The sequence below is a fragment of the Dermacentor variabilis genome, chromosome 10 (assembly GCF_050947875.1).
Source record: "Dermacentor variabilis isolate Ectoservices chromosome 10, ASM5094787v1, whole genome shotgun sequence".
NCBI lineage: Eukaryota > Metazoa > Arthropoda > Arachnida > Ixodida > Ixodidae > Dermacentor > Dermacentor variabilis.
In genome coordinates, this window is record NC_134577.1 from 48,030,965 (window position 1) to 48,056,113 (window position 25,149).

Below are 25,149 nucleotides of genomic sequence, written 5' to 3' on the forward strand. Positions count from 1 at the left end.
TTTAAAATGGCAGCGCCCTGTAGCCATCGCATGGCTGCAGCGTTGCAGTATGTGTAAATAACGTTCTCCTTAAAGCTTTGCTTGTGTTCGCAGAAATGGCCAGTATGTCGCTATTGAACAATCTAGACGATTTACTAAACACAGCACCCGCACTTGTAGACCCAGAAGACGATATTCATGAAGGTAAGACTGCTTTTTATTGGCTGCGCGCAGTCCGCTTGTTCCATCTTGATGGGCTGAGCTCTTTGCATTGCACAAGCTTAACTGAGAGCAATGAAACTCAGGATAAAAGGCGGTGCCGGTTCAGTCGTCGCGTAAAACCTGGTGATCCTAGAATGTGTGCAACATTCAGCACTTGTAACCCACTGTATACTTTTGGCAGTTCTGCGGCTTGTGCGCATTGAACAACTGCAACAACAACAACAACAAATAATAATAAACGGTTACTAACGGTCTTTCTACACAGCGATACGAGAAATTAGTTGTGATCATGGACGCGAGCGAATCGAAAACACAAACACGCGTATCTACGGCTGATCATGCTTGCAAACGACGTCATGTATGTTAGAATGAATACACGCGTTGAGTTGTATCGGTTCCTTTCATAATATACTCTAGTTTCAACCGCCTTTAACACTCACAGCACAAACACGCGAGCCAATCAATCAGCAGACTTCAGCAAACTCGTTTACTGCGACAGCAGCAGATTTTCATAGTGGACACTACCACCTTAAGAACATCTTGGAGGTCCCAGTGGCGTCTTCGTACGGTGCTGTTGGCCCCCAATTATATGTACACTGTCTACGTGGCGCATACGAACCCCGCACAGACTGCGAAGCACATATGTTGTGTGACAGCGAAGTGGTTAGCGCTGTTAGCTCCTCCACTTCCCGACTGCTCGTTCCCGCAGGAATTGCGGTGGTGGGATAAGTTTTGTTTTTCTTTGCCGTATGGCCCGGACAGCGCTGATGATGAGAAAGTGCCCCGATGACGACCAGACGGACGAACACAGCAGACTCAGTTCGGATCAGCTTTCACCTGCTGTTGAAGTAAACTACATAAGTCGCTCCTCTTTTTGTCACCCGGGGTTTCGGATGTCTAAATTTTCTCCTTTTGCCCCACAAGTCCTTGACCCTCGACTTTTTCTTGGCAGATACCAAGGCAAGGTTGGTGAACAACTGCAGTGCTGACTACGAGGATGTTACGGTTCAAAAGCCGAAGCCTGGAAGGCGGCCTCAAGTCATATTGGGCGATCGCTATGTCGGAAAAAAGGTGTCCAGGAAGGATTTAGACGATGATGGTTTTGACACTGATGGTAAGTTTCTTGCCTTGCAACATCTGTCCCACTTTGTATGGACCACTTGTGAATGCTTTTTTGGTCACTGTTCTCACATTATTCGAGTTGCAAGGACATGCCTCGCAACTCGAATGCATGTCCCTGAGAGCCACGGGCCGGTACATCCTGCAGAAACTCTGTTTTAATTACCACATCCAACACAGTCAGAAACAGGTCATTCCACCCGACCTCAGCGACACACTGATTGTCGGCCCTGTCCCTCGAAACATGCACCCAGAATATAATGGTGGCCGACGCCAGGCCCGTGCCAAGGCACGGCTGTGCTTTTTTGGTGGGAAGGGGACTGCATACTTAGTAGATACGGCAGGATACACATGAGAACACCAATTCATGTCGTAGACGTTAACTCCCGGCTTACGCATGCATGTGGTGTCAGAACACCCAGAAACAACAGAAGGGGTTGCGATTATGCTTGTGCTTAGCGACCCCTTTTGCGCGGTACTTCTCAGTGACTCACAGTCCGCAGTTTGTAACTACGCGCGGGTGCGTTTCCTCCGAAGCTTTCTAGATTCAATGGAAAGCTGGTCGATAGCACTTGGATAGCACCGCGATCATGTGATTCCTAGCACATGCTGCCACCCCAACCGATGAGGGCCCCCCTAACTTGAACGAGGTAGCACACCGCTCTGTGCGAGAACTGACCCACCACGCAGAATCGGAGACCCCCTCTTCGAGTTCGTAACTCCCGGTTCGAAACAAGCTAGAACGCTTAGTCAGATATGACGACATCACCAAGCACTACCAGCTAGGCAGGTGGATATTGCCACCATCTCACCCCAAACTTGAATGTTGCCAGGCAGTCGTCTGGCGACAACTGCAGGCACAAACCTTACCCAGTCCGGTACGATTGCGGCACATTTTCCCCATTCAATACCCGAGTGCTCTTTGCAAGTTATGTTGGGCAACTAGAGCAACGCTCTCACACATATTCTGAGAGTGTCCTGTTATGTCAGCTAAAACGCCAGTAGCTCCGGAGGTTCCTGCGTCAAAGTGGTCCGCCGCTCTGTGCAGCTCCAAGAGTGGGCAGTCTAGCATGCCCGAGAGGCGGCGACGAGGCAAGGCTTCGAAGTCCCCTCATGGGAGACCTGAGCTCGGGTCGTTAAACTTTGACAGATTTAAAATAAAGTTGTTTCCATTCTTCTTCTCCTTCTTCACAGCCTTCTTTACCGTTAACTTAAAGCAATGTTCACATCCTAACTTTCTGTCTCTGCAACTGCATGTTATGCTGCATGCTTCATCAAGAGCACAAATGAAGCATTAGAAACAAATAAGCATTTAATTCAAATACTCGGAAGGCTTCGGAGCATACTTGGTTGTGCATTATCAAAATGAAGCTTTGAAATGCACTCTTGTGAACCTGGTAGTATCTGTGTATTGTAAATGTGTTAGTAAATGCGTATTGATTGTGTAAATGGCAAAGTGTGACAATCAGTTTTTCTCTAGTTAGAATTGGTCAGGCCAAATGGTGCCACTGTTATATCAAATAATGTTGCGATCAAGCATACTGAAAGCTAATCTGAAAAGAACACATAAATACAGCAACAGTAAAGTGTACTGAACAATACCCAGACCAGAATGCAATGTCTCAGCAAAGTTTCAGTGCAAATGATTGCAGTGTAGCTGGAAAATCTGTTCCTTTGCATGATGCAGTGAATTTTATCATATAACATCATGTTTTATGTCCTGTATGGCCTGGGTGAAATTCATTCTACTTATGTGGCATTTTCACGTTAGATAAATGCAAAGTAATGATGTGAAATATTAGAAAAGTATTCCATTTGTGACTAGTGGCTATCCAATTAGAAAACTGAATTGAATAGGATGATATTCATCTTAACCAATTTATAATTATTCGCACACCTCTACTTTGAGCCATTCTTAAAGTATAAACTCCATGCAAGCAACCTCGCACCTGATGGTAACAAGCAATGCGATCGCCATGGCTGTCATATCCACTCGTCACCTATAAGTTGAACATCAGGGGAGTGACGACTTTGAGCGATGTCTCCCCGGTGTTGCCAGTATAAGGATCATAAATATGCACCGAAACTGGCTTAACGCATGCTTTAATAACTTCAGTTGCTGTGCTTTTCAGTAAAGAGCAGCATAGAATATTTCTTAAGGTCTTGGAGTAGGTTCTTGTCCTTACACGTATGAAATTTTGGTCATTTGCTCATTCCGTACAACGATCGGTGGTACCTGACTGATGTACATCCAGTTCTGGCTCCGCACTATTGGCTAGTTGCTCACAGCACTTCCGGGCAACGAGTGATGAAATCTAGATTTCCTGAATCGAGCAACAAAAACTAGCGATCTGTTCACGTAATGGCCCGTTTCGTTGCTTGTTGCTGTCGCGCACAAAATCGTTTTCATGGGGTTTAGGCTTAAGTGCTTGCTGGTGTTTTGTCACAAGTCTCTTCATAAGAAACTTGCCCTTGAATCTGTTTTTTATTTGAACACAGGAGCTTGTGCCCCTGTTTGAAGGCCATGCATCAAAATTTTCGGCACACTTTAAAACTGATTACCAATGGCTTTGTTGCACTTATAACTTTTTGACTTTGACAGTTTATCATGAGAAATTAGCTGATATCTAAACAGTCTCTGTAATGAACGCCATCATTTTTAATATTGACAATGCTAACGGCAGCAAAACAGAAGCTAGTTGATTAGATTTTGTCAGTGACATTTCTACTGCCATTCATTGTGCATGTCAACAAGCCTTCATTCAGGGATGGAAAGATGCCTAGACAAGCTTCACCTGCTATTTGTATATTTCAACAAAATTATTTGATGGTTTGAGCTTGTTTCCTGTGACAGGAAAGGTGCAGTCAGAGCAAAGATAAAGGTCTCAACATGCTTGTGTTTCAAGGTTCTTGAAAGTGGCACCTTGAGGTAATCTATCTGTTCACAAATTTAATGACCTACATTTAATCTGGGCTGAAACATACTTTATTTGTGTTTGGTTTCCATGATCGTCAAATGCCAGTGCATAAAAACCAGAGACAGACGTAAGGAAACATGCATGTCTGTTCTTTGTTTTTTATGTGCTGGAATTTGATGATCATGAATAACTTACTAGCCCAAATTTCAGCTATGGTTGGTTTCCATGTGTATATTTAGGATTTTATGACTTCTTCCTGTTTTTCTGTTTGGTGATGTTCAACTGTTTTTGGCTATCTATCATAATATACTTTCTTCACATTCCTAGATGAGGATTTGCAAAGCAATGAAGATGACGGAGATGATATGTCTGATTTGGAAAGCAGTGGTGAGACAGAACAACTGGAGAATGTAAAGAACGAGGAGCGTGAGCCAACGGCATCTGAAAACAGCAACAATGAAGATGAGTTGGATGACGAGGAGGGTGAAGAGCATGACAGTGAAGAGGATACGCTCCTTGATGGCGAAACATCCGCCTCAAACCAAAAAAGGTCAGAATAGCAGTTGCTGCGTATCAACAGAGTGCTTTATAAATATTCAGGCCATTTATCTCAAGATTGTTGGTTTTGTTTGCTGCATCAGTAGTTAATGTTCATGAGCCGTGCTCCTGGCAAAGGTTCTGTAGTACAGATGGAGCATGTAGCTGTTGTTGGTTGTTTGCATAATGGGATGTGGCTATGCCTCAGCTCTCATAACAGCTCAGAGATCAGGGTTAATTATTTCGCTTTAGAAATACATTTTCTCTGCCAATGGCAGCAGCACACTGCAGTCATTTTCGGCAGCAGACTTGAACATGTTGTACGCAGTGATTTGTTTTGCAAGCATTTGGTGCACTGCTAGTTCACAATCAACAAACAGAGGAAAAAAAAACATCTATTTAAGTTCTACAACTTCTTCGTCTAGAATGACAGCATTACAAACTAAAATAACTGCATGTAGCACTGGAGCTCTGTTTGCCGCTTCAAAGGTATGTAGAATTTGCGGGGCACTCTTTCTTAATAATTTTTTCTTTTTTTTTTACCACTCTGCACACTTGCCAACAAAAATCACCTAGACATGTTTGCAACTTACCTCATTTCTATCTCCTACCTGTGATGACATATGGGGTGAAGGAAACAATCAAGCTGTGTTGGAAGCAAAGCAAAAAATCAAAATGTGTCCATGTCATCTCTTTAGTAACAGAAGCCTGTTCACTTGATAATGAAAGCGTTGCATGCCTTCACAATTTGAGCAGTTAGACATGGAAAACAAATACTAGAGGAACGAGGGGTTCTGCCATATGTGTGGGTTCCCTTTGTAGCTTCATGCTACAATCAAGTCGATGCCAATCTTTCCTTTTGATGAACCTTTCTACACCTTGCAGGCATCCACAAAACTGATTTGCCATATTGACACGTGTACTTGTTTACCCTTTTCCGGTAACAGCTTTTCACTGCCTAACAAATGCTAAATGCTATTGCTTGGCACAAGATGTGCCTGCATGTATCAGAACATTCTCGATTATTGTAGCTGATTCTATCTGTTGCCCGTGTTGTCACCAAACCTTGTCATAAGATTGTATGTGCGATGCGAATGCCATTGTACAGTCTGGAAGGTATGCGAGCACCAGTGATTACGCTGGAACCTTTGACGAGGCAAGTATAAAAGCCAACATGCTTGACCAGCGCATCAGACTTTAACGATCGCCGCCTGTACTCACCAGTATCGTGGTGGTTGAATGTTAATCGTTTTGTGGGCACATTTGCCCAATACGGAGCTAATTTCATGACTCAAAGTTTTGCCATCGTCTTATTCTTCAGCATCACAACAGTGTGACTATATTTAATCTCTCTGTGCTTCGAGTCATTTATTAATTTGGTCTCAATCTACAATCTGCTAGCCTCCTGGTTAGCTCAAACGGTAGAGTTACTGCCCCAGAAAGACATTGATCCCAGGTACCATCCCCAGGCCAGGATAAGTTTTCTTGCAACGGTGAATGTTTCTGCCTGAGAGACTATCGTGGGTTTCCTTTGTAGCTGCATGCTACACTTGGGCGGATGACACTGTTTCCCTTTCAGGTATCATCGTTTGCTAAATGAACAACTCCTTTGTCCACAGTACGTGTCCCATTGTATTGATCATCCTTGCAAACGAAGTTATCCTGTTATGTGGCACAAAAAACTTTTAGCTTGTCTGCGTTCTTAGGGTACCTAGCGCACTTTCCAGGGCCAACTGTCTGTTTACCTATGTATGTATGCTTGTGTGTGTGTATGTATGTGTTCATGTATGTATGTCTCTAATCATTTTCACGCTTACCTGGGTCACTGGGTAGTCCATTGTCGAATGGGTAGTGCATTGGACTGCTGTGCTGAGGGAACAGGGTTCCAATCCAACGATCGGGCAAACTTGGGTCACGGAGTATGCGGTAATGTGTACATATGTACCACTCTTCAACAAACCTTTTTCACGATGGCATGGGTCACTGTAGATGAGCGACTGGGTAGGTACCGCTGTTCAGTGAAACTCTTTGATGCCAACTTAGAGTGCTGGGTATGTGCCAGTAATTTGCCAGTAATGCCAGTTTCCCGCCAACGATTTAGCGAGCTGTGCCATGAATACGCTAGGTATGTACCACTCTTCAATGAACTTCTCGTTGACTTGGGTTGCTGAGTATGTGCCACTGAGTGCGCGGCAAGTGAGGAGACAATTCCACCATTTGCATGCACCGGCGTGCCATGAATTTCGGAGGCCACATGCAGACTTCGCAGCAGCAACTCTAGATGGCATCGAGTGTTTGTGGGGAAGTGCCAGAGAGGAATCCTGCTGCAGTACATGCCTCATACATAACTCATTTCGACAGTGGCAATACATTGTGTCGCAATATTGATTAAATGCTAAACTGCATTACTGTTGACCGTCAGCGTGAGATGGGTATTGCCAATTTCTTCCATTATTTTTTTTCTTTATCTATCACAAGAGTGTAAGTCATTTCCCACTGATGCTAACAGGTTAGTTATGGGAGTAAAAGATAAGGATGAAAAAAAAAAAAAAAGTCAGCATGAGTGTTCACTTCCAACTTACAAAAGATGCCAGAAAAGTGAGATACATATAATCTTTTCTCTTAACCTGTTATCCTGAGTTATCAGCTTGCTCAAACCAATATTTTCGCACTGATGTTTAGTCCTTTAATGATAACCTCAAGCTTTATAAAATATTAACTAACACTATATGATTAGGAGATCCACCATATAACATAACTATACTGACTGCTTTGTGTTCATGTATTGCTGAAAAAAAAAAAAGCCCACTTCCCTCAGCAATGGTAAATGGCTCTGAGGTTGCAATGAACAAACTAAATTCTGTTAAGTGAGGTAAAATTGAGTTCTATTCTTTCAACAAGTCATTTATGACAGTTGATCTTACCTGTTTTTTTATTTTCAGCTCTGAGGCGGTTGGGATGGATAACTTTTCAACTGTAGATGTCGCAGCTGAAGTCAAGAAGGGAAAGGCAGTCCATTCCCAACTGCGTGAGTTTTGACATTGACATCTTGTGACAGAAGCTTGCATGCCTTACAGCAGGGGTTTCCAAACTTTCTGGCCTTGGAGACCTTCCCATCTTTCTGATGTGGATGTGGTTATTTTAAGTGTTACATTGATACCCTAATGTAAAAATCCACCAAAGGAGAGATGGGATCAGATTCATTTTGTCCACTCACGAAACTGAGTTTTGGAACCCCTGCCTTAGAGAATGCTTTTAATAATCTCATTTACCATATCTTCTTCAGGCGTCGATTGACCCCATCCACCGAAAATTTAGTTTCGCGTTTTTTGCACCTTCAGAATCATGAAAAGCATACTTCTGCATAAAAGATTAAGAATTTTCAATTCTTCAGTGTGGCTTTCTTGAGTTTAGAGAATGTGCACTGCATGCAAGAACTCTCTAGACAGAACATTAGAGATGAAAACATCAGCCATTTCATGTGTTGCGTGCTTGGAAAGCACCCATTCCGCCATTCAATATATAAGCTGGATGTAAAACACTGTGAAAAACAAAGTGGACACACCACATGATGACATACTATTGGCATCAAGCGCAAACAGCCAGACGTCTATCCTTCAACTCATTTTACTAAAACATTCAACACATATTCAAACTTGCAGTACTGGTCCAAACAGAAGTGTTTTAAGATGTATGCAACGCATTTTAGATATCATTACTTTCTTCAGTACTTTTGCTTTTGGTGCACTACTTTGGTGTGCACAATTGAGCACACAGCACCTGAAGGAGTTTTACTACAACAGAGAGTGACTAGCTAATTCAAAATGTGGTGCGTAGAATGCCCATTCTCCCCCCCCCCCCCCGCCCACTCCCACCTGATCAAGACACCGCAGTTTGTTTTCCTTTGATTTCACTAAATTCTGCAAGTTCTGTATGTTCTCACATCCGTGAAATTGTTTCATGACCTTTAATCAAAAGTTTAGTTTTTTTTTTGGCTAGTGACTGGCATCGTTTGTCGTGCTCTCTTTGTGTGCAGAGATCTGGGACAGCATCTTAGAGCTGAGGATCCAGTTACAGAAGCTGCTGGTGCTGGCCAACCAGTTTCCAAAGCATGACCAGTATCCCCTGTTTCGGTCAGCCGCTCTGGAACAGGACAAGAAGAATGGCAACCTCATTGGACAAGGTGATGACAATGCTCGCCATGCCTGCATACTTTGGTTTGGTTCTTTCACTAACACATGTACAAAGCAGTCTCCTGCCATTTAGCATGTGCATAATGCATGGCGACTGCCAAAGAACCCAACAGTCACTGAAAACAAAGATAATCGTAGGACTTGTTTATCGGCTGTGACACCTTAAGGGGCCACCAGAGACAAAACTAAGTTTAGCTATATTACTAAGTAGCCCTTCTATAATGCCAAAAAGAAGCCAGTCATACTGTAAGAGGAGGCTTTGTGACAAGATGTTATAACTACTACCGGGCAGGCATGCCTGCAGCATTCAGCAGGGTGGCCACGCATGTAATAACGTTCACGCAAGAACGGGAACACTATGTTTAGTTTATCCAGTGACAGCATTTTTAAAGCCATTACCAAGCAGCTATGGTACTTGTGCTGACGTCAGCCTGACGTCACGGCAAATGCGGTTTTCTGTCCTCGTTATCACTTTCACTTTGCAGCACAAGGAAAGATGCCAAAAATTTCACCGGTGATTACGATACTCCATCGTGCAAATTTTGAGCGCAGCTGTACATGTGTTTTGAATTTGTTATATATCATGGCAAAGGATTCGATTCTGAATGGCAAGGTGCCCTTGGCAGCAGCACTGAGTCTCTGTGCAGGCAACTTGTTTAGCAGCAGCGGCAGACGTAGTAATTTACACCGGTTGCATCGCCGATTGTTCCAAAATAAAGCATGAATATGGGAACGCATGGCTCGTGCAGAGCTCGTTCTCTAGCGGCGGAAGCACTGCAAGCAAAGTAGTTTATGCGCAGTGGGTCCGAAGCCTACACCAGCGCTTTGTTCCCTTGCTGGCCGCGTGCCTGGTCGCTGCCGGCACTCTGCTTTCCTCCTCACCCTTTCGCCCTACCCTTCTCCAATTTCTGCCTCACGTTTCTGCTACACCCTCCTCTCCGCTTTCCTCCTCGTGCCTTTTCGCTCTCGCCGCTTTTTTAATCCCTCGCTGCATGCCGTGTTCACTCTCATCTTTCACTGTGCTTGTTCGCTCGCTGTGCTTGTTCGCATGTCCTTTTCTCATACAATAATCAACCTGTTGCTGCAAAATTAATGTTTTGAAAGAATACTTTATCAATTAATGCTTCCCTTGAGTGTCTCCATAATTTTTCATTTGTTGGTCTTGCTTACTAGAGAAAAATTATTTCATTTATTACATTGTATTGGAAGCTTTACAAGGTCCAAGCATGAGTGCCAAACAAAAGGCATTTACAACAAACAAAATGATATGGATAAGCGATATTGTTGACTGTATGAATGGAGAACGTCTTACCACGCTAGACTGACAAATAATCTTGGCAAAAATCTGTCCACAAGCTGGAACAAGGGTGGTCAACTGTCACAAACTTAGTGAGACATTTCCAGCTTTTGAGTAAATGGCCCGAGACCCGAATTGACCCAATTGAGATGGTTAAACGTCTAGATTTTTTTTCTACTGTAATGATCAGTAAACCATATTGGTTGCTTCTTTGCTCCTTCTCCTTTGTATTCTATTGAATTATCATAAACATAGATTGGATTGGATAAACCTTATTAAAGGTCCTGCAGGACACGCAAACATAAAGATCTTCTTGCTTTTGTAGAGATTCTAGTTGTGTTGTAAGGCCCTTATTGTTCATAATACCTCTATTTGTATTAGCAGTAGCATTATTCAGTTAACGGCTGCCCCTTGTTGTAAATTGTGACATGGTAGGACTAACAAAAATTTTGCAGCTTTGTTGGACGTGCAGACTGGCGACTCCTGGCACTGACAGACTTGGTCCTCATATTATCATTTTGTAGGATACATGGAGCAAAACATTCGATAATATTAATCGAATGAAAGAAAGATTTCGTGCTTTCCTGTACTTTTTATTTGAGATAAACTGAATTTGCGGTTTCCGTTTTCTCAATGCAGCCAGAAGCAGCATCGAGTTCATCATGCACCAGCTTCTCACCCTTCAGGAGCAGCTCAGGGATTCCTATCCCGAGATCCGAAGTCTCTTTTCGAATACCGGTGACAAGGAAAATGGCACCGATGAAATTGACTCTGAGTAAGTGGTGCTGCTTGTTTGCTGTACATTGTTGTTCTAGACTAAGCTTTTGCAATTGCATGTGGTGGCCATCTTTGCTTCTTGAAACACAAAAGAAGGGAAAGTTTCGAGGGTGTCAGTTATTTCAATCATTTCCGTATGCAAGAGCAAAGATAAGAAGGTGAATGCGGTATGATGTCGGGTGAATTAATCATGACAACCAGTGTAATGTAATGACATACACTTAAATGACCCAGAAAGTAGAAAATGAAAAGTTAGAAAATAATTTAAATGTTAAATCCATATGTACTAAGCATGAGTAAAGTGGCCATAAGTATGTGCTTACTTTGACGTAGAATGTTTTTATGTGCCCTGATGATATGCGATCCCATACAGTGATGCATTTTCGCATATCACTTCACTGACTGCGCCTGCAGACATTGTGGTAACAGATCGCCCACGTAAATGGCTGTAACATGCTACTCTGAAACATTGTAGAGGTCAGGTGGCATGGATATGAATGGCTGATTTCGCATAGAAGAGGCTGTGTTGGCGGGCATCATGTTAGCGAATGAGGCAGTTTGTAGTGTCACCTTCTTTAGTGCTTTTTGTGCACCTGACTGGCTTCCTTGCTAATACTATGTGCCGTCTTCTTTACTTGCGTGTCTGCATGCCACTGGAGATGTCAAGATTGACCCTCCTGTTCACATAAACACCAAAATGTTGGCTTTCTGCTAGGTTGAGCTAGCCACATTTAGAAGCGTGGGATTCAGAAAAAAAAAACATATTTGTGTTGTATTCAGAGCATTGTTCTAAACATAATGCAAGATCTAGTACTCACATGCACAAAAAAGCTCTCATGCTGTTTTTGTGCAAGTATGATAATTAAGGTTCTGAAGATTGCAGCAGAAGCCCGTTATCCCAAGAAATGTGAGTTGACGGTGAGTTCATTAAGCCTTTCCATTGTTCCGACAGAAATGAAGAAATTCCCAGTGACACTGAAGCTGAGGAAAGCTCCGACGAGGCCGAAGGTGAGCCGTCCAATGCCGATTCTGCCAAGAGGAAGGCTGCAGAACAGGCACCTACCAAGAAACCATCAAAGTGCCGGAAAATGGACGTTTGCATAGCGTCAGCTGCAGAGTTCTGGAAGAAGTTTGAACCTTACAGGTATGTACACCAGATGGCACTTTTCGAGGGGTAGAGCATTTACAAGTGAAAATCTCTCATACAAAGTGAATAATCAGGGCATCAATGTACTTACCCTTGATAATCTTAGCAGCACTTTCAGAACATGTCAGGGAATAGAATAGAGTTAAGCAATACAGTTGACTGCCGCTAATTCGATCCTGATGGGACGGACGAAGATAGTTGAATTATCCAGCGGGTCGAAGTAAACGAAAAGCAGAAAAAAATGCCGAAACACGCCTTTGATTCACTTAGCAATACTTGCCTTCAAAGTTAGCTTCGCTGCAACACAACCTTATTATGCGGCGAAGCATTTCAAGCGGTGGGGGGGGGGGGTGCCACTGGTGCCGGACATAGCTCGTGTTCCTTAATTTACACATGCACATGCGCTATCTCCGGTCACAGTACGAGCGTCGAAATACCTAATAAGTTTACTGGCAGGCCTTCAGAGTTTTAGATAGACTCCTGCTCTTTTGTTGGCTTTACACGTCCCCTCGGCTTTCGGAGTATTTTCATCTTACCACCTTCGTTCTTGCTAGCTTTCCCAAAGCAAAAATGGCTTTTTTATACTTCTTAATGCACGGCGTGTGCGCACATATATAATTAAAATATGCATATTAGGGCCCATTAATGGTCTTATACTATATGAGACACGCGTGGTGGGAGAAAGTTGGGATCAAATTGCCACAGCAACATCACAAACAGCTCTGAATAGCTGCCAGTGCGCTTATTAGGCGTCTAGGTGCTTGTACTCTGAACGGACATGCCATGTGTGCATGTATAGTGAAGGAATGCATACTAGGTCTCGTGACAGTGGCCCCTTTCCATTCTGCCCCAGTGTCCCTCTAAACTGTGCAGTTTCTGGATGTTAAACCCCACAACTTAACTTAGGGGAACCTTCAGCATTGCACGAACAAGGTCAAAAAAGATTGATGCAGACTAGTGATTGGCGGAATGTCGACTGTGATTTACCACCTGCACATAAAGAAATAATGTTCTTCATTAGGGTGCCATGGTTAGGCATCTTGCTTGGGCTGTAATCTTGCTGTCCAGCATTGATACTGCATTTGAGGGTCACGGGTCGCAGTGCAGCCCTGAATGCCCAGATAGGCCAACTGTGGCATTGCTCTGACACGTCTCTATGCGTGGAAAATATTTCTTGATCACTTACTAGGACAGCAGCACATCATCTACACCCATTACCTATTTCTCACTGTCAAGGAAACTACATTCTACAGTGGTATGTTTCTTCACCGCGAGCTCTGTCTGGGCATGACACCCAGGTGCAGTCTCTTCTGCGTCATCTGTGCATATGCTCACTCTCTGTGCCCTCCTCATATGCATTGCAATTGCAACTAAGTCCTCCGCCAGCACACTGTATCAAAAAGTGTGCCTACACCTGTGGAACATGCTTTGTATACGTGGCTAGTGCAGAATGCAAGCTACCATTCTATCCAAGCTCAGTTGCTGTGTAACGCATTCCCAGCTTATGATGTACCCATTGCACATTTCGGCTGATAACGTAAAGCACCAATGTATGCTCCAAGCTATATTTGCATGTGCACAATGCCCGCACACGTGTATTAAGCTATGTGAAGAAAGGTGTCTGATGATTACGATGGTAATACCCCCTTCTTACTACAAAAATTAGCAAATAGTTTTGCCACCCTAAAGGAAGCTGGAGTGGCTTGCCAGAAATCTGCTGCCTACAAAGAATGCTTCATTCCACTGAACGCTGCAAGATATTGTTAACTTTAGCAGAAAAACCGCTAACTTGGACTGCCATGACTACGCAAGCATGTGTCTACCATAGAGACAGTGGACCACCAATGAAAATCACACCAGCATAACCCAAAGCAGCTGTTGACAAAACAGTTTCGTTCAGATGACTGCATTCATTTTCATTGCAGGAATGCCACCATTGAGAAGTGGTACGAGAGGACACGACTCCTGTCGGGAAAAGTTGGCCGCAGTTTCGCCTCCCTCGAGCAGTCCCCTGTGAAACAGATTGAGCATGTAAGTGTACATAGCATCAAAGCTCTGTCCCATTACTACAGGCGAACCTGGATATATCGAACTCAAATGGGATTGCAAAGTAGTTCCACATATCAATAATTCTTGACAGTGGAATCACGATAAGTGGAAATCGCTCAAACGCAACTGCCTTTAAATGGAACGCCATTCTCATGGTTGGTTGGTTTTGTATTTTTGCAATTGTATTCAGGTTTGCCTCTCAGTAAATGTAACTCTTGATAAACGGAACCAGTTTTGCTGGTCCCTTGAGGTTCCTTTTAAAGAGTGTCCACTGGACATAAAATAAAAATTTTATTCAAGAATTTTAATGGAGATTTTACAGCTGTTTGTTATACACGTACACAATAATTCATTATAGTATCTCAGTTCAATATATCCGTGTTCGACTGTATAGCCAGTGAAAAGTGGAGTGCTGCAAAGTGCTAATCGGTCACAAGATGACGAGAATTGCAGCCTCCTCAACAGGATTTGCTGCTTCATTCAGTAAATAAAAGTGTGTTGATGTAGTCAGAATTTGTTTATTGTTCTCTTTGATAGCCTCAATAATTTGGCTTTGCCGATTGATGGTATTTACAATAAATAAATAAATAAATTGGATGTTCTGTTTAAATGGGACATTATTGTTCGGTCCCGTGAAATTCGAATGAATGGGATTTTACTGTAATGATGCAATGTCCTATGCAGGGCATTTGATGCATTTCTCAAGGGCTCGACGTTACTTCTGGGAACATCTCTGTATTTCCATTAGTATTTAATACTCAGTCTCTTTTGTGAGCATAGACAAACAGCCCTTCTTATGCTTGTCATCCCTATTGACAAAGCACTATGTGAACCTTTGTTAATTTCTTTTTATAGGTTCTGTCATAATGTCACTTTTAATGATTACTAATTAATTTTTTTATTGCATAAAGTTTGTTTCACAGTAAAACTACTTCACGTAAATGTGCTCTGAGCTTGCCTTGAATAGCGGTAGGCAGGTTTCTCTGACCCATTTCCAATCAACTCCAGATTTTGATGGACGAAGAACGGCTGCTTCGTAGGACCCAAACCAGACGGTCGTCATACAAAATTCTTGGTGCTGGGGAGGCGGCAGACGACGAGGTAAGAGACAAACAGCAGTTATTTCAGTGCAGCAGAAATGAGTTGCTTTATGAACTGCTTTCAGCAGGAGCAGAAGTCTGGCATGGGGGAACCGGATGAGGAGATCTTCGACGATGACGACTTCTACCATCATCTCCTTCGTGAAATCATTGAGCGGAAGACCTCCAACATTGACAACCCTGTCGCCCTTAGCCGGTAATCTCTGTTATAGTTCTGTGCAGGCACATTGTAGTGACGACAATTTAAAGCATGTGCAACCAAACAGTATTAAATTGTTGGCAAACCTGTGCCTGACAATCTGACAAGCAAACAGATAAGCTAGGGACTTCTTTGTGCTCTACGAGATGACTGTATTTATATGAACGCTGCATCTCTTTTGCCTATTGCCAGATTTCATGTCCCAGTTGTACAGCTTGATCACACGGGGTGAAGGCCCTTGGAATGTTTCATAGTGGTCTGCACGGTTCCATGCTTCACTCCGCAGGTGCTCTGCTCCAAACGTACACTGAACAATATTCAGGGCACAGAAAGGGTGGCATGTCGTTTTATTAGGGAGACCCTACCTGGCCTGCTTCTTGTATCAACATTAGGGGTGTGAATATAGTTGAATATCACCAAATCGAAAAGAATAATTGCTGTTTTCATAATTCAGTTCGTGAATCAATTATCTACTATTCGATTTTTAGAATATTTGCTATGTTCGATGAGATATCCGGAGTGGTCAGAGCCTTAACGTGAGCGACCTTTTAACGGCATGCGGTCTCAGTCGGTGCAAGATTGCCATGGCCCTCCCGACTTCAAAATTTTTGACAAGTGGCAAATGACACTGAAACCAACAATGAAAGTTCCCGTGCTCTTTACCATCGGTGCAACTGCGGATTGACCGATACAGCTTCAACTGTATGTTGTGCATATTGCCTTCACAAGTTGATGATAACCCATAAAAATCACCTGACCGTAAAGCTAGAAAAACCCTTCTGTGTATTGGGGAAAAAACTGGAAAGGAAGACCTTCTATGCAATAAAAGACTGCCATAAAATAAGGCTCCACCATTAAACTGAAAATCTTGTAAGATATTTAGTGCAACATAACTTCACTATAAAAGATTGCCATCAAACAATGTCCACTAATAAACTGAATACCTCGTAAGAAATTAAGTACAACATAACTTCACTATAAACCCACTTAACCCTACCTTTGCTTAACCCACTCCTGCTATAGCTCAAATTGCGCTGCAGTATGTATAAATAAATAAATAAATAAATAAAAGACTGCATATAACGAGGACATTTACCGTGTTTAAGGCTCGTTTAAGGGCCGCACTTTTGTTTTCCACAATTTTTAAGTCCAGCCCTTGCACGGGACTGAACCCTTTGGCAAAATGGTGCCTGCGCAGTCTTCGTGCACCCCCTGGATCCCGAGATGTACTATTGCATCAGAGGTCAACGCGCAGCTCTTGCCATCTTGTAGCAGCACGCAAAAGTACACAGCGCATGAGAATTCGCCGATGCGCACGCGTGACATCGGGGCACAGAACGCGATTGCTCCTGCATTGAAAATGTATTTTTTTACAAATTTTATCTGTCGCAGACATTAGCTTGATGTGCATATGCACGCTTTGTGTGTAAGAGTGCGATAACCTGTGCTGATTACTTATAACTTTGGGGCACAGGCAGTGGTTGGAGATCCAGAAGCTCCGAAAGAAGGTGAAGCGGAAAGTGGACACACGGGCCAGCAAAGGTCGCAAGATTCGGTGAGCAACTTTGCAAGCTGTACCTTTTGTGACTGTTGTGATAGCACATAATGCAAGAGACAGGTACAAAGAAAACGAGAACGGACACGACACTGGGTGTTCGCTCGGTCACTTCCTTTGACTCCATCTCTTGTACTGTGCCCAATGGGGATTATAAACCAACTTGTTCAACTTTCTGTAGTATTTCTGGCGTAACAGTGCTCTGTTATCTGAGGTGCTTTGATTCCTGTCTCATCTCGCTTCGGACATCTTCGATAAAAAGAAATGCATGGCTGATGGTGGGATTGAAGCTTCCAGAACAGCAGTGTGGTGCTGTAACTATATTGGGTTACAATCGCAAGCCTGCTTCTCTTCTACCAAAGCCAACCGGCTCTTTGAAACATTTCTGTAATAACCGATGTGGACGCAGCAGCAGCTTTTGCAAGATTGCTTTATTGCACAAAAAACAAGGGTTTATGTACGCACAGTGCATCGCTTATTGGCACAAGTGCGATGGGTTTAAACACAGAAGACATGCGCACAAGATAGCCAACTCAGTCACGTCGCTCTGTTATCACATCCCTTCCCACCTAGTAGTCAATGCCATGATGAAGCACTGGTCAACGTACACGAGTAGACCTACGGCATGCTTGCGGAACTTCTGGACTAGGCGATTTCTGCACTGCAGTTTCAGTCGCTGGAAGCTTTAAGCTGGGGCTAGCATGAGAGACTACCGGTACAGGATCCCATGCTCTCCGCACGAGGTTGCGATGACGTTGGTGTACTGAACCATCCGAAGTCTGTACTTTGTACATGACATGGCCCAAGCGATGCAGTATCTGTGCGGCCAGCCACTTCGGACCACGAGAGAAGTTCTGCACATACACGGAGCCACCCTGTAGAAATTCGCTCGACGATGGCTGCTTGGTACATCCAGGGCCTATCATGTCAGGGCGCAGTCTCGACAAGACAGAGCGGAAGCTCCTGCCCAGCATGGGTTCTGCTGGCATCCTCCCGATTTCCGAGTGGGGCGTGGAGTGCTGCTTGAATAAAAAATGAGAAACTTTACATGCCATTGTGCCCTGGCTCTGTTTTCAGAGCGCACACTTTAGCTCGCGAACCATACGCCCAGCCCTTCCATTGCTTGCGGGATGGTACGGCGCTGTATGCATGTAGCGCACACCATTTCTGTTCAAGAAAAATTGCATTTCGTTGCTCGAGAAGGCTGTGCCGTTATCAGAAACAACTAACTCTGGCAATCCGTATGAAGCAAACATTCTTCGCAGTTTTTCGATCACAGCTGAGGAATGAAGCGATGGCATTATCTCGATCTCGGCGCAGTTTGATAGCGCGTCTATGACAACAAGAAAGAAAACGCCCTTAACCGGCCCTGCAAAATCTATGTAAATTCTGCTCCACGGGCGTTCGGGTTTCGTCCAAAAATGCACAGGCGTTTTAGGTTCGCTTTGCCTATTCTCTTGACAGAGTTTGCAATGACACACGAAATCTTCAACCTGGGCATCGATCTTCGGCCACCACACATATGACCTTGCCAGAGCTTTCATGACCGTTATGCCAGGGTGATTTGCATGCAGAATGGCGAGGACTTTTTCTCTCAGTTCTTCTGGCAGAATGACCCTATTACCCCACAGAAGGCAGTCACGGTGAAAAGTCAGCTCTCCGCACCTCACCTGATAGGCGGCATATTCTGGGGGTACACCCTGTTTTGGCCAGCCAGTTGCGACCCATTTCTTCACATGCGACAGGCAAGGATCACGCAGAGTGGCTGATGCGACGTCTGCTGCGCTCACAGGAGGGTGCTCCACTGCTTCTAACAAAAGGACGTTGCCAGGATGTCCCTCCTTTCACCGGGTATCGGTAGCCTGCTTAGACAGTCAGCATTTGCATGATCTTGCGTCCTTCTATACTCCAGTTTGTATTCGTAAGCAGATAACAACAACGACCGCTGCAACATGCGCGGTGACAAAACAATGGGAATCTGCTTGTCTCGTTGAAAGATACAGAGTAGTGGCTTATGATCTGTCAAGATACAGAATTCTCGCCCACAGAGGTACTGGTGAAATTGACGGATGCCATAGACAATAGCTAGAGCCTCGGGGTCAATCTGGGCGTAATTACGTTCCGCCTTAGTGAGTCTTCTTGGCGCATAAGCAACAGGTTGCTCACGTCCTTGAGCATCGCTGTGAGCTAATACAGCTCCCACACCCACAAGTGATGCGTCACAAGACAGAATTAAGGGTGCATCAGGGTTGAAATGCACTAAAAGTGACTCGGACGTCAACAACATCTTTAGTCTTTCGAAAGCTAGTTGCTGCTCTTCACCCCACTTCCACGTACTGTCGCTCTGCAGTAGGTGGTAGAGCACTTCTGCAACTTCGGACCAACCCGTTAGAAAACGATTGTAGAAATTCACCATACCTAGAAAAGCTTGGAGCTCCTTCTTGTTCTTTGGTACAGGTGCTTTGTGAATCACGTCGAGTTTAGCCTTTAACAGGTAGATGCCGGTTGCGTCTATCCGGTGTCCCAAGTACTCCAGGCTCTCTTTGAAGAACTGACACTTGTCGCCTTGTATACGCAGTCCCGCTTTTGACAGTCAGTTGAGAACCTCCATGAGGACTTCGTGGTGCTCTTCTGCCGTTTCGCTGGCCACAAGGATGTTGTCGAAGTATGCCGCCATCTGGCATAGACCTGCAAGCACTGTATCAATTGCTCTTTTAAATAATCCAGGTGCTACCAACACACCAAACGGCAAACGTCGCACTTTGTACAGGCCCTTTACTGTATTTATCGTGAGCACTTCTGCTGTAGCGTCATCAACTGCAAGTTGCTGGTATGCTTGCGTCAAGTCAATTTTAGAAAAAATACGGCCTTTCCCCAACTTTGCGAAAAGTTCCTTGCTAGTAAGTAAAGGATAAACTATGTTCCTTACCGCTTGGTTTACTGTACTTCGATAATCGCCGCATATTCTTAATGACCCATCCTTCTTACGGACGATGACCACAGGGGTGGCCCATTCCGAGTACTGCGTTGGTTGCAGAACACCTTGACGTTCCAGTTTTTCCAGTTCTGTGATGACTTCATCCTTCAGTGCAAACGGAATGCATTTTATAAACTTGGGCCGGGCATCTTCCTTCAGCTCGATGTGTAGTGGTGGCAGAGCAGCGCCTGGAAATGTTTCGTCAAAAATATCCGGAAACCTTTTGATAAGGGCTTCTGCGTTTTGTTCGATGCTGTGAAGCCCAGTGACATTAATGTTCAAGACCTTGAACCAATCACGACCAAAAAGCGTGCTAGCTTTGTTTAGTACAACGAGTATCGGCAGCTGGAAGTCTCGTTCTTTAAATTTGACCGGAAGTGTGGCTTTTCCGACGACGTCCAATCTTTCCTTAGTCCAAGTTATGAGCTTGGTGTCCGGTTCTTCAAGCTCAATGCTCCTTGCCACTCTCAGTCTGCTGAACGTATTTTGACTGATAACCGATCTAGCTGCTCCCAAGTCGACTTCCATGGGCACTAGTTCACCACCTATACTTACAGCCACCATAAACTTGGGGCAACCGCTAGTCACTTGACTAATATTTAGCATGTCATCATACTCAGTTTGCACTGAGTTTGGCATATTTTCCAACTGGTGGTTAACCTGACCTCTTTGTTTCTTTCGGCACGCTTTGGCTAAGTGTCCTTTCACGGTACAGTTGAAGCATACTGTGGTTTTAAACCTGAAACGGTATGCAGCGTGGTTGCCCAAACACCGGAAACGCTGCCGTTTCAACTGCTCGCTTGAAGTTTTTTCATCTTGCCCGTTCTTATGCTGCTTCATGTGTTGCCTGTCCACTTTAGCTGTCAAATATGGGGCGTCCTGACATAGGCCACCCATAACCCTTTGATGTCTCGCCGAAGGCCATCTTGCCGGAAACGCCCTCCCCGCATGGGCACAACCGTGCCTCGTCACCAGTGTACTAACCGATGTAGACGCAGCAGCAGCTTTTGCAAGATTCCTTTATTGCAGAAAAAAACAAGGGTTTATGTAGGCACGGTGCATTGCTTATCGGCACACGTGCGATGGGTTTGAACATGGAAGACATGCGCATAAGATAGCCAACTCAGTCACGTCGCTCTGTTATCATAATTTCGCTTGTGCGTCACTTCGTGCCACATTCTCTTGTTCTTCCCACATGACAGCTAGGGCTTTGCCTTGCCATGCTGTTGCCGTCATACGATTGTCGTCACCGTCGTCACCGTTTTGCTGCTGTCGTCATGCGTTCACTTGCATCACTTGCAGCTGCTTGCTTTGTGCGAACACGTTGTTCCGCCTGGTGATGCTTTGCAGAAGCCCCAAATCGTGCTGAAAGCCAGCTACGGGCAGAATGCTTTGCATAACATCAATTCCGTCAGTGCATGGGATCTGCATAATTATTTTTTAATTCGGTTAGCATTCTTAGGTCGCCTCGTGCACTTTCCAGAGACTGTCTGTCTCTCTATCTGTCTGTTACCTACCTATCTATATCTATGTCTCTAACCGTTTTTCCACCAACTTTGGTCACTGGGTACTCCTCTGGGCTGCTGGGCTGAAAGAACTGGATTCGAAATCCACTGCCTGACCAACTTGGGTCACTTGGTGTGTGCCACTGGATGTCTCCTCAATGAACCTCGTAGACACCAACGAGGGTAACTGTATGTCACATAGTATTCGCGGCTCTTCAGTGGCAAAAAAAAAAAAAAAAAAATTACCATTTCTTTGGTGCTGTGTAGAATAAAATCATCCTCATACATAATCAGACAGCCTTGTCTGAATGTGTATTTGCACAAGTGCCACCTATGTACTTTGCAGCAGCATCGCTGAATGACGCAGAGTTTCCAGAGGGAAGCGTGAGAGAGGGGCCCAGCCACATACACGCCTTATACCTGACGCGTCTTTACTGTGGCAATAGGGTGTGTCACTACATTGCTCCTAACTGCTAATCGCATTAACGTTGACATTCATCATGAGATGAGTTCATCCGCGATTTTTTTCTTTGGTATGACCTGTGACAGCATTTAGAAGCCTGAAACAGAGTTTGCTGTGCCTGCCCACCCTTCCTGTTATGCTGTGTCATCGTCAGGCCACTTCCTTCACCCTTGGTTTCAACCTCACCACATGTTGAAGGAAAGGAAAGCTGTGTCCCCCACTGCTTCCACTGGGTTTCGAACTACAGCCCCTGTAGTAAATGTGCGGTTGGGAGCTGGTACTGAGCTAGCATGCGTCTTTAGCACTTTGTAATTTGGGTGGGGTTTTGGCTACTGCACACACACACTGTGCGAGTTGTGTCATCTGTACATGTACAGTCAGTCACTGACCTATAATTCAGACGACAGAAACTATTGAAAATTCTAAATAATTGGGAGTATGAAACACTATTGCGTTCACCAAAGAACAAATAACTTTATTCAGATGTGGCCAGGAAAGCTTGTCAACACATTGCTGTGTGCACATACAATTGCCTGCATCCTGGTCAGTCTGCATTTTGACCATTTTCATGCTGTATTGCGGATGCTAGACAAAAGTACAGTCAACGCATGCACTGAATCTCCGTCCCTTAAGACCGTAACAGGAGTCAGCCACACTGCAATAGCCGAATGACCGCATGTTTCATCACAAGTTATTATCTGGAGCTCCCCTTACTTTATAGCTGCTCTTTTTGTCACAGACATCGGGGATAAAGTTAAGCCACTTGAAGCTGCGTTATTGTACTAACCCAACAAAATTTCTTAATAGCGATCAAAGAAGCTGCCCTGGACTGTGTGACTGCTTAGAACATAAACGAATTCTGGACACGTGGAAATCATGCCACGAGCCTTTGGTATTAGCCACTTGGCTTGGCTTATCCTGGTCTTTGCGCACAGCCGGAGGCTGTTAGATTTACTAGGCTTTGCTAGTTTTGGTTTTGACAAGGCACTGGCAACAGATCTGAGGACCATGTCGGTAACCATGGGGCCGGTGACGTATCAGAATGAAAATACATGTATAGCTATTTCTGCCGGACTCTGTGGCCATGTGGTTATGCAGGTGGAGTCCAAATGACCAAATGGCACGCTGTAAGGTGTCCAAAATTTCAGTTACTATCTTATGCATTATGTCTATGGGGCCAGTAGTGGGACTGCGAAGCTGCCCAAGTAATTGAGCATATGCAAATTATTGGTTTCCTAATAATCAGTTGGCAACTTTATTTTGGAGCCTACAGCAGGCTGTAGTACTGCAGACGACGTAGACAGCATGCGCATCGCAAAGCAGACTGTGCTCTTGAGAAGGTGACTGTGTCCACTGTGAGAACCTGTTGCTGCAGTAATGTGTTCAGAGCCCGAGAAACTACCGAGGTCTACTGACTTTCTAAAGCGGGTTATGGTGCCCAAACTTTCCTACATTAGGTTGCCTGTTTAGCATTGAGCATTGAGATGCTGGTTTACTTTACTGTTTCTATTCTCTTTATTTGCACACATCCAGGTATGACATCATTCCAAAGCTGGTCAACTTCATGGCCCCACTGGACAGATCAACATACTCCGAAGAGGCCAAGTAAAAAATTCAAACAGCTTTTTGCAGAGCCATCATGCTCACATAGCCTATTTTCTGAAAAAGAAGGAAGAGTACAGTGCATCAGTAGCTGTTAATACCAGAACAAAAGTAGGATAAAATGTTTCTTGTAAATAAGGTAAAGTTTATCACAGGCAGTATCAGTGTATGATGCTGCAGTGTCATTGTAGCAGTTGTCTTGCTTGACCATAAGTATTTGTCTGTGCATAAGCTTATGTATATTCATAGATATGAAGTGCTTAGACATAATTATGCTAACTAAACTGCTGATGAGCAGAGTCTTATGTCACAAACTTACATTTCAGTAGGCAGAAATTTTTGAGAACCTAAAAGTGCAGAGGTATGGAGTGTCAATCCAGTTAGCTTAGCATGCTCTAAAGTATTTTGGTTTCGTGAACCTTTGAACTTAGATCAAGATATGGTCACGCGCACCTGTGTGCGGCTGTTGCCTTAGAGCTTCAATGACTGCATTACTACATAGAGGCTTTCACCCATATAGAAGTAAACAGGTCTAACAGGAAGCACGTGCTTCCAATCTCTCGACCTGATCCCCTTGCTAAGTCTATCTGCCTGCGTTATGCAGCCACTATCAACCAAAGCGTCAACTGAAATCGTTATCTGCCAATTTGCATGCATTCTTTTATTAGTCCAAAATTCACCAAAAGAATGTTACTGTTTACAGTTTTACTGAGTATTCTGTATGAAAAGTGATGCAGCTAAACTACAACGGTGGGCTTTGCCGAGTCAAGAAAACTGATTTGATAAATAAGCAATGCCGAGCTTCATTACTGTATGTGCTTTTTGCATGGCTACAACCACTGCATTTGTTTAACACTGACTACTGTTGTGCTTACCCTTTCAGGACGGAGCTGTTTGGAAGCTTGTTCGGACAAAAGAAGTATGCTGAATGAAGGGCTGCTAAAAATAAAGAAAAGAAAGTTTTACGTAGTTGTACTTGGGCTGCATGTTGGTCTTCTGCTCTTAAATATGTGACAGTAATCTTTGTTTTTAAGGTACAATAGTGCCCGCTTGTTATGTCATACCATGAGGTAACGGTACAAATCACTATGGATTACCTACTCATGTCATAATATTACCATGAGTCGACATGAGTGCATAATCATAAGGCTCTAGATTGCTGCAACAGCATCCGGCATCAGCCTGAATGCATGTTGATTGTAGCGTGGCCAAACAGCTCTCATTCATAACGTGCTATCAGCAGTAGAAGTCTGGATACCATGAGAGCATTGAATAAGGCATTGGTATGCAGCACAGAATTCGAAGGCATATACATTGATCACACATTTTAGAGCATTGTACTCCATTAAATTTCAGGCTGTTTGTCTAGAGTGCGCAAATGTTCCTGTTCTCTTGTTTTATTTTTTGGCAATGGCCATGGTATCCAAACTTTGGTTCTTGTGGCACATGTGAAGTGTTATTAGGAGTAGAGGTGAAGGTCACAAGAATGGTAACTGCACTCTGGCTAATT

The 25,149-nt window shown here is 44.1% G+C and overlaps 1 protein-coding gene across 2 annotated transcripts; it reads left to right on the forward strand.

Annotated features, from left to right (window-relative positions):
• On the forward strand, positions 1-24,614 carry Aatf (Apoptosis antagonizing transcription factor). 2 transcript variants are annotated; one of them, XM_075672633.1, is made up of 13 exons: positions 1-183; positions 1,154-1,315; positions 4,566-4,788; positions 7,718-7,803; positions 8,812-8,958; positions 10,905-11,040; positions 11,995-12,186; positions 14,115-14,220; positions 15,247-15,339; positions 15,404-15,534; positions 17,012-17,092; positions 23,571-23,642; positions 24,523-24,614. In XM_075672633.1, the coding sequence occupies exons 1-13, from the start codon at positions 96-98 to the stop codon at positions 24,569-24,571; spliced, it is 1,566 nt and encodes a 521-aa protein (XP_075528748.1). In that variant the 5' UTR covers positions 1-95; the 3' UTR covers positions 24,572-24,614. The 2 variants fall into 2 exon arrangements, with proteins under 2 accessions (XP_075528748.1, XP_075528750.1); XM_075672635.1 differs by having other exon boundaries at positions 15,407-15,534.
• Positions 24,615-25,149: the final 535 nt, after the last annotated feature.

Coding starts and splice junctions, on each gene's coding strand:
- Aatf (XM_075672633.1), top strand. CDS start 96: ATGGCCAGTATGTCGCTATTGAACAATCTAGACGATTTACTAAACACA. Junction 1,316..4,565: donor TGATGGTTTTGACACTGATG/GTAAGTTTCTTG, acceptor TCACATTCCTAG/ATGAGGATTTGCAAAGCAAT. Junction 4,789..7,717: donor TCCGCCTCAAACCAAAAAAG/GTCAGAATAGCA, acceptor TTTTATTTTCAG/CTCTGAGGCGGTTGGGATGG.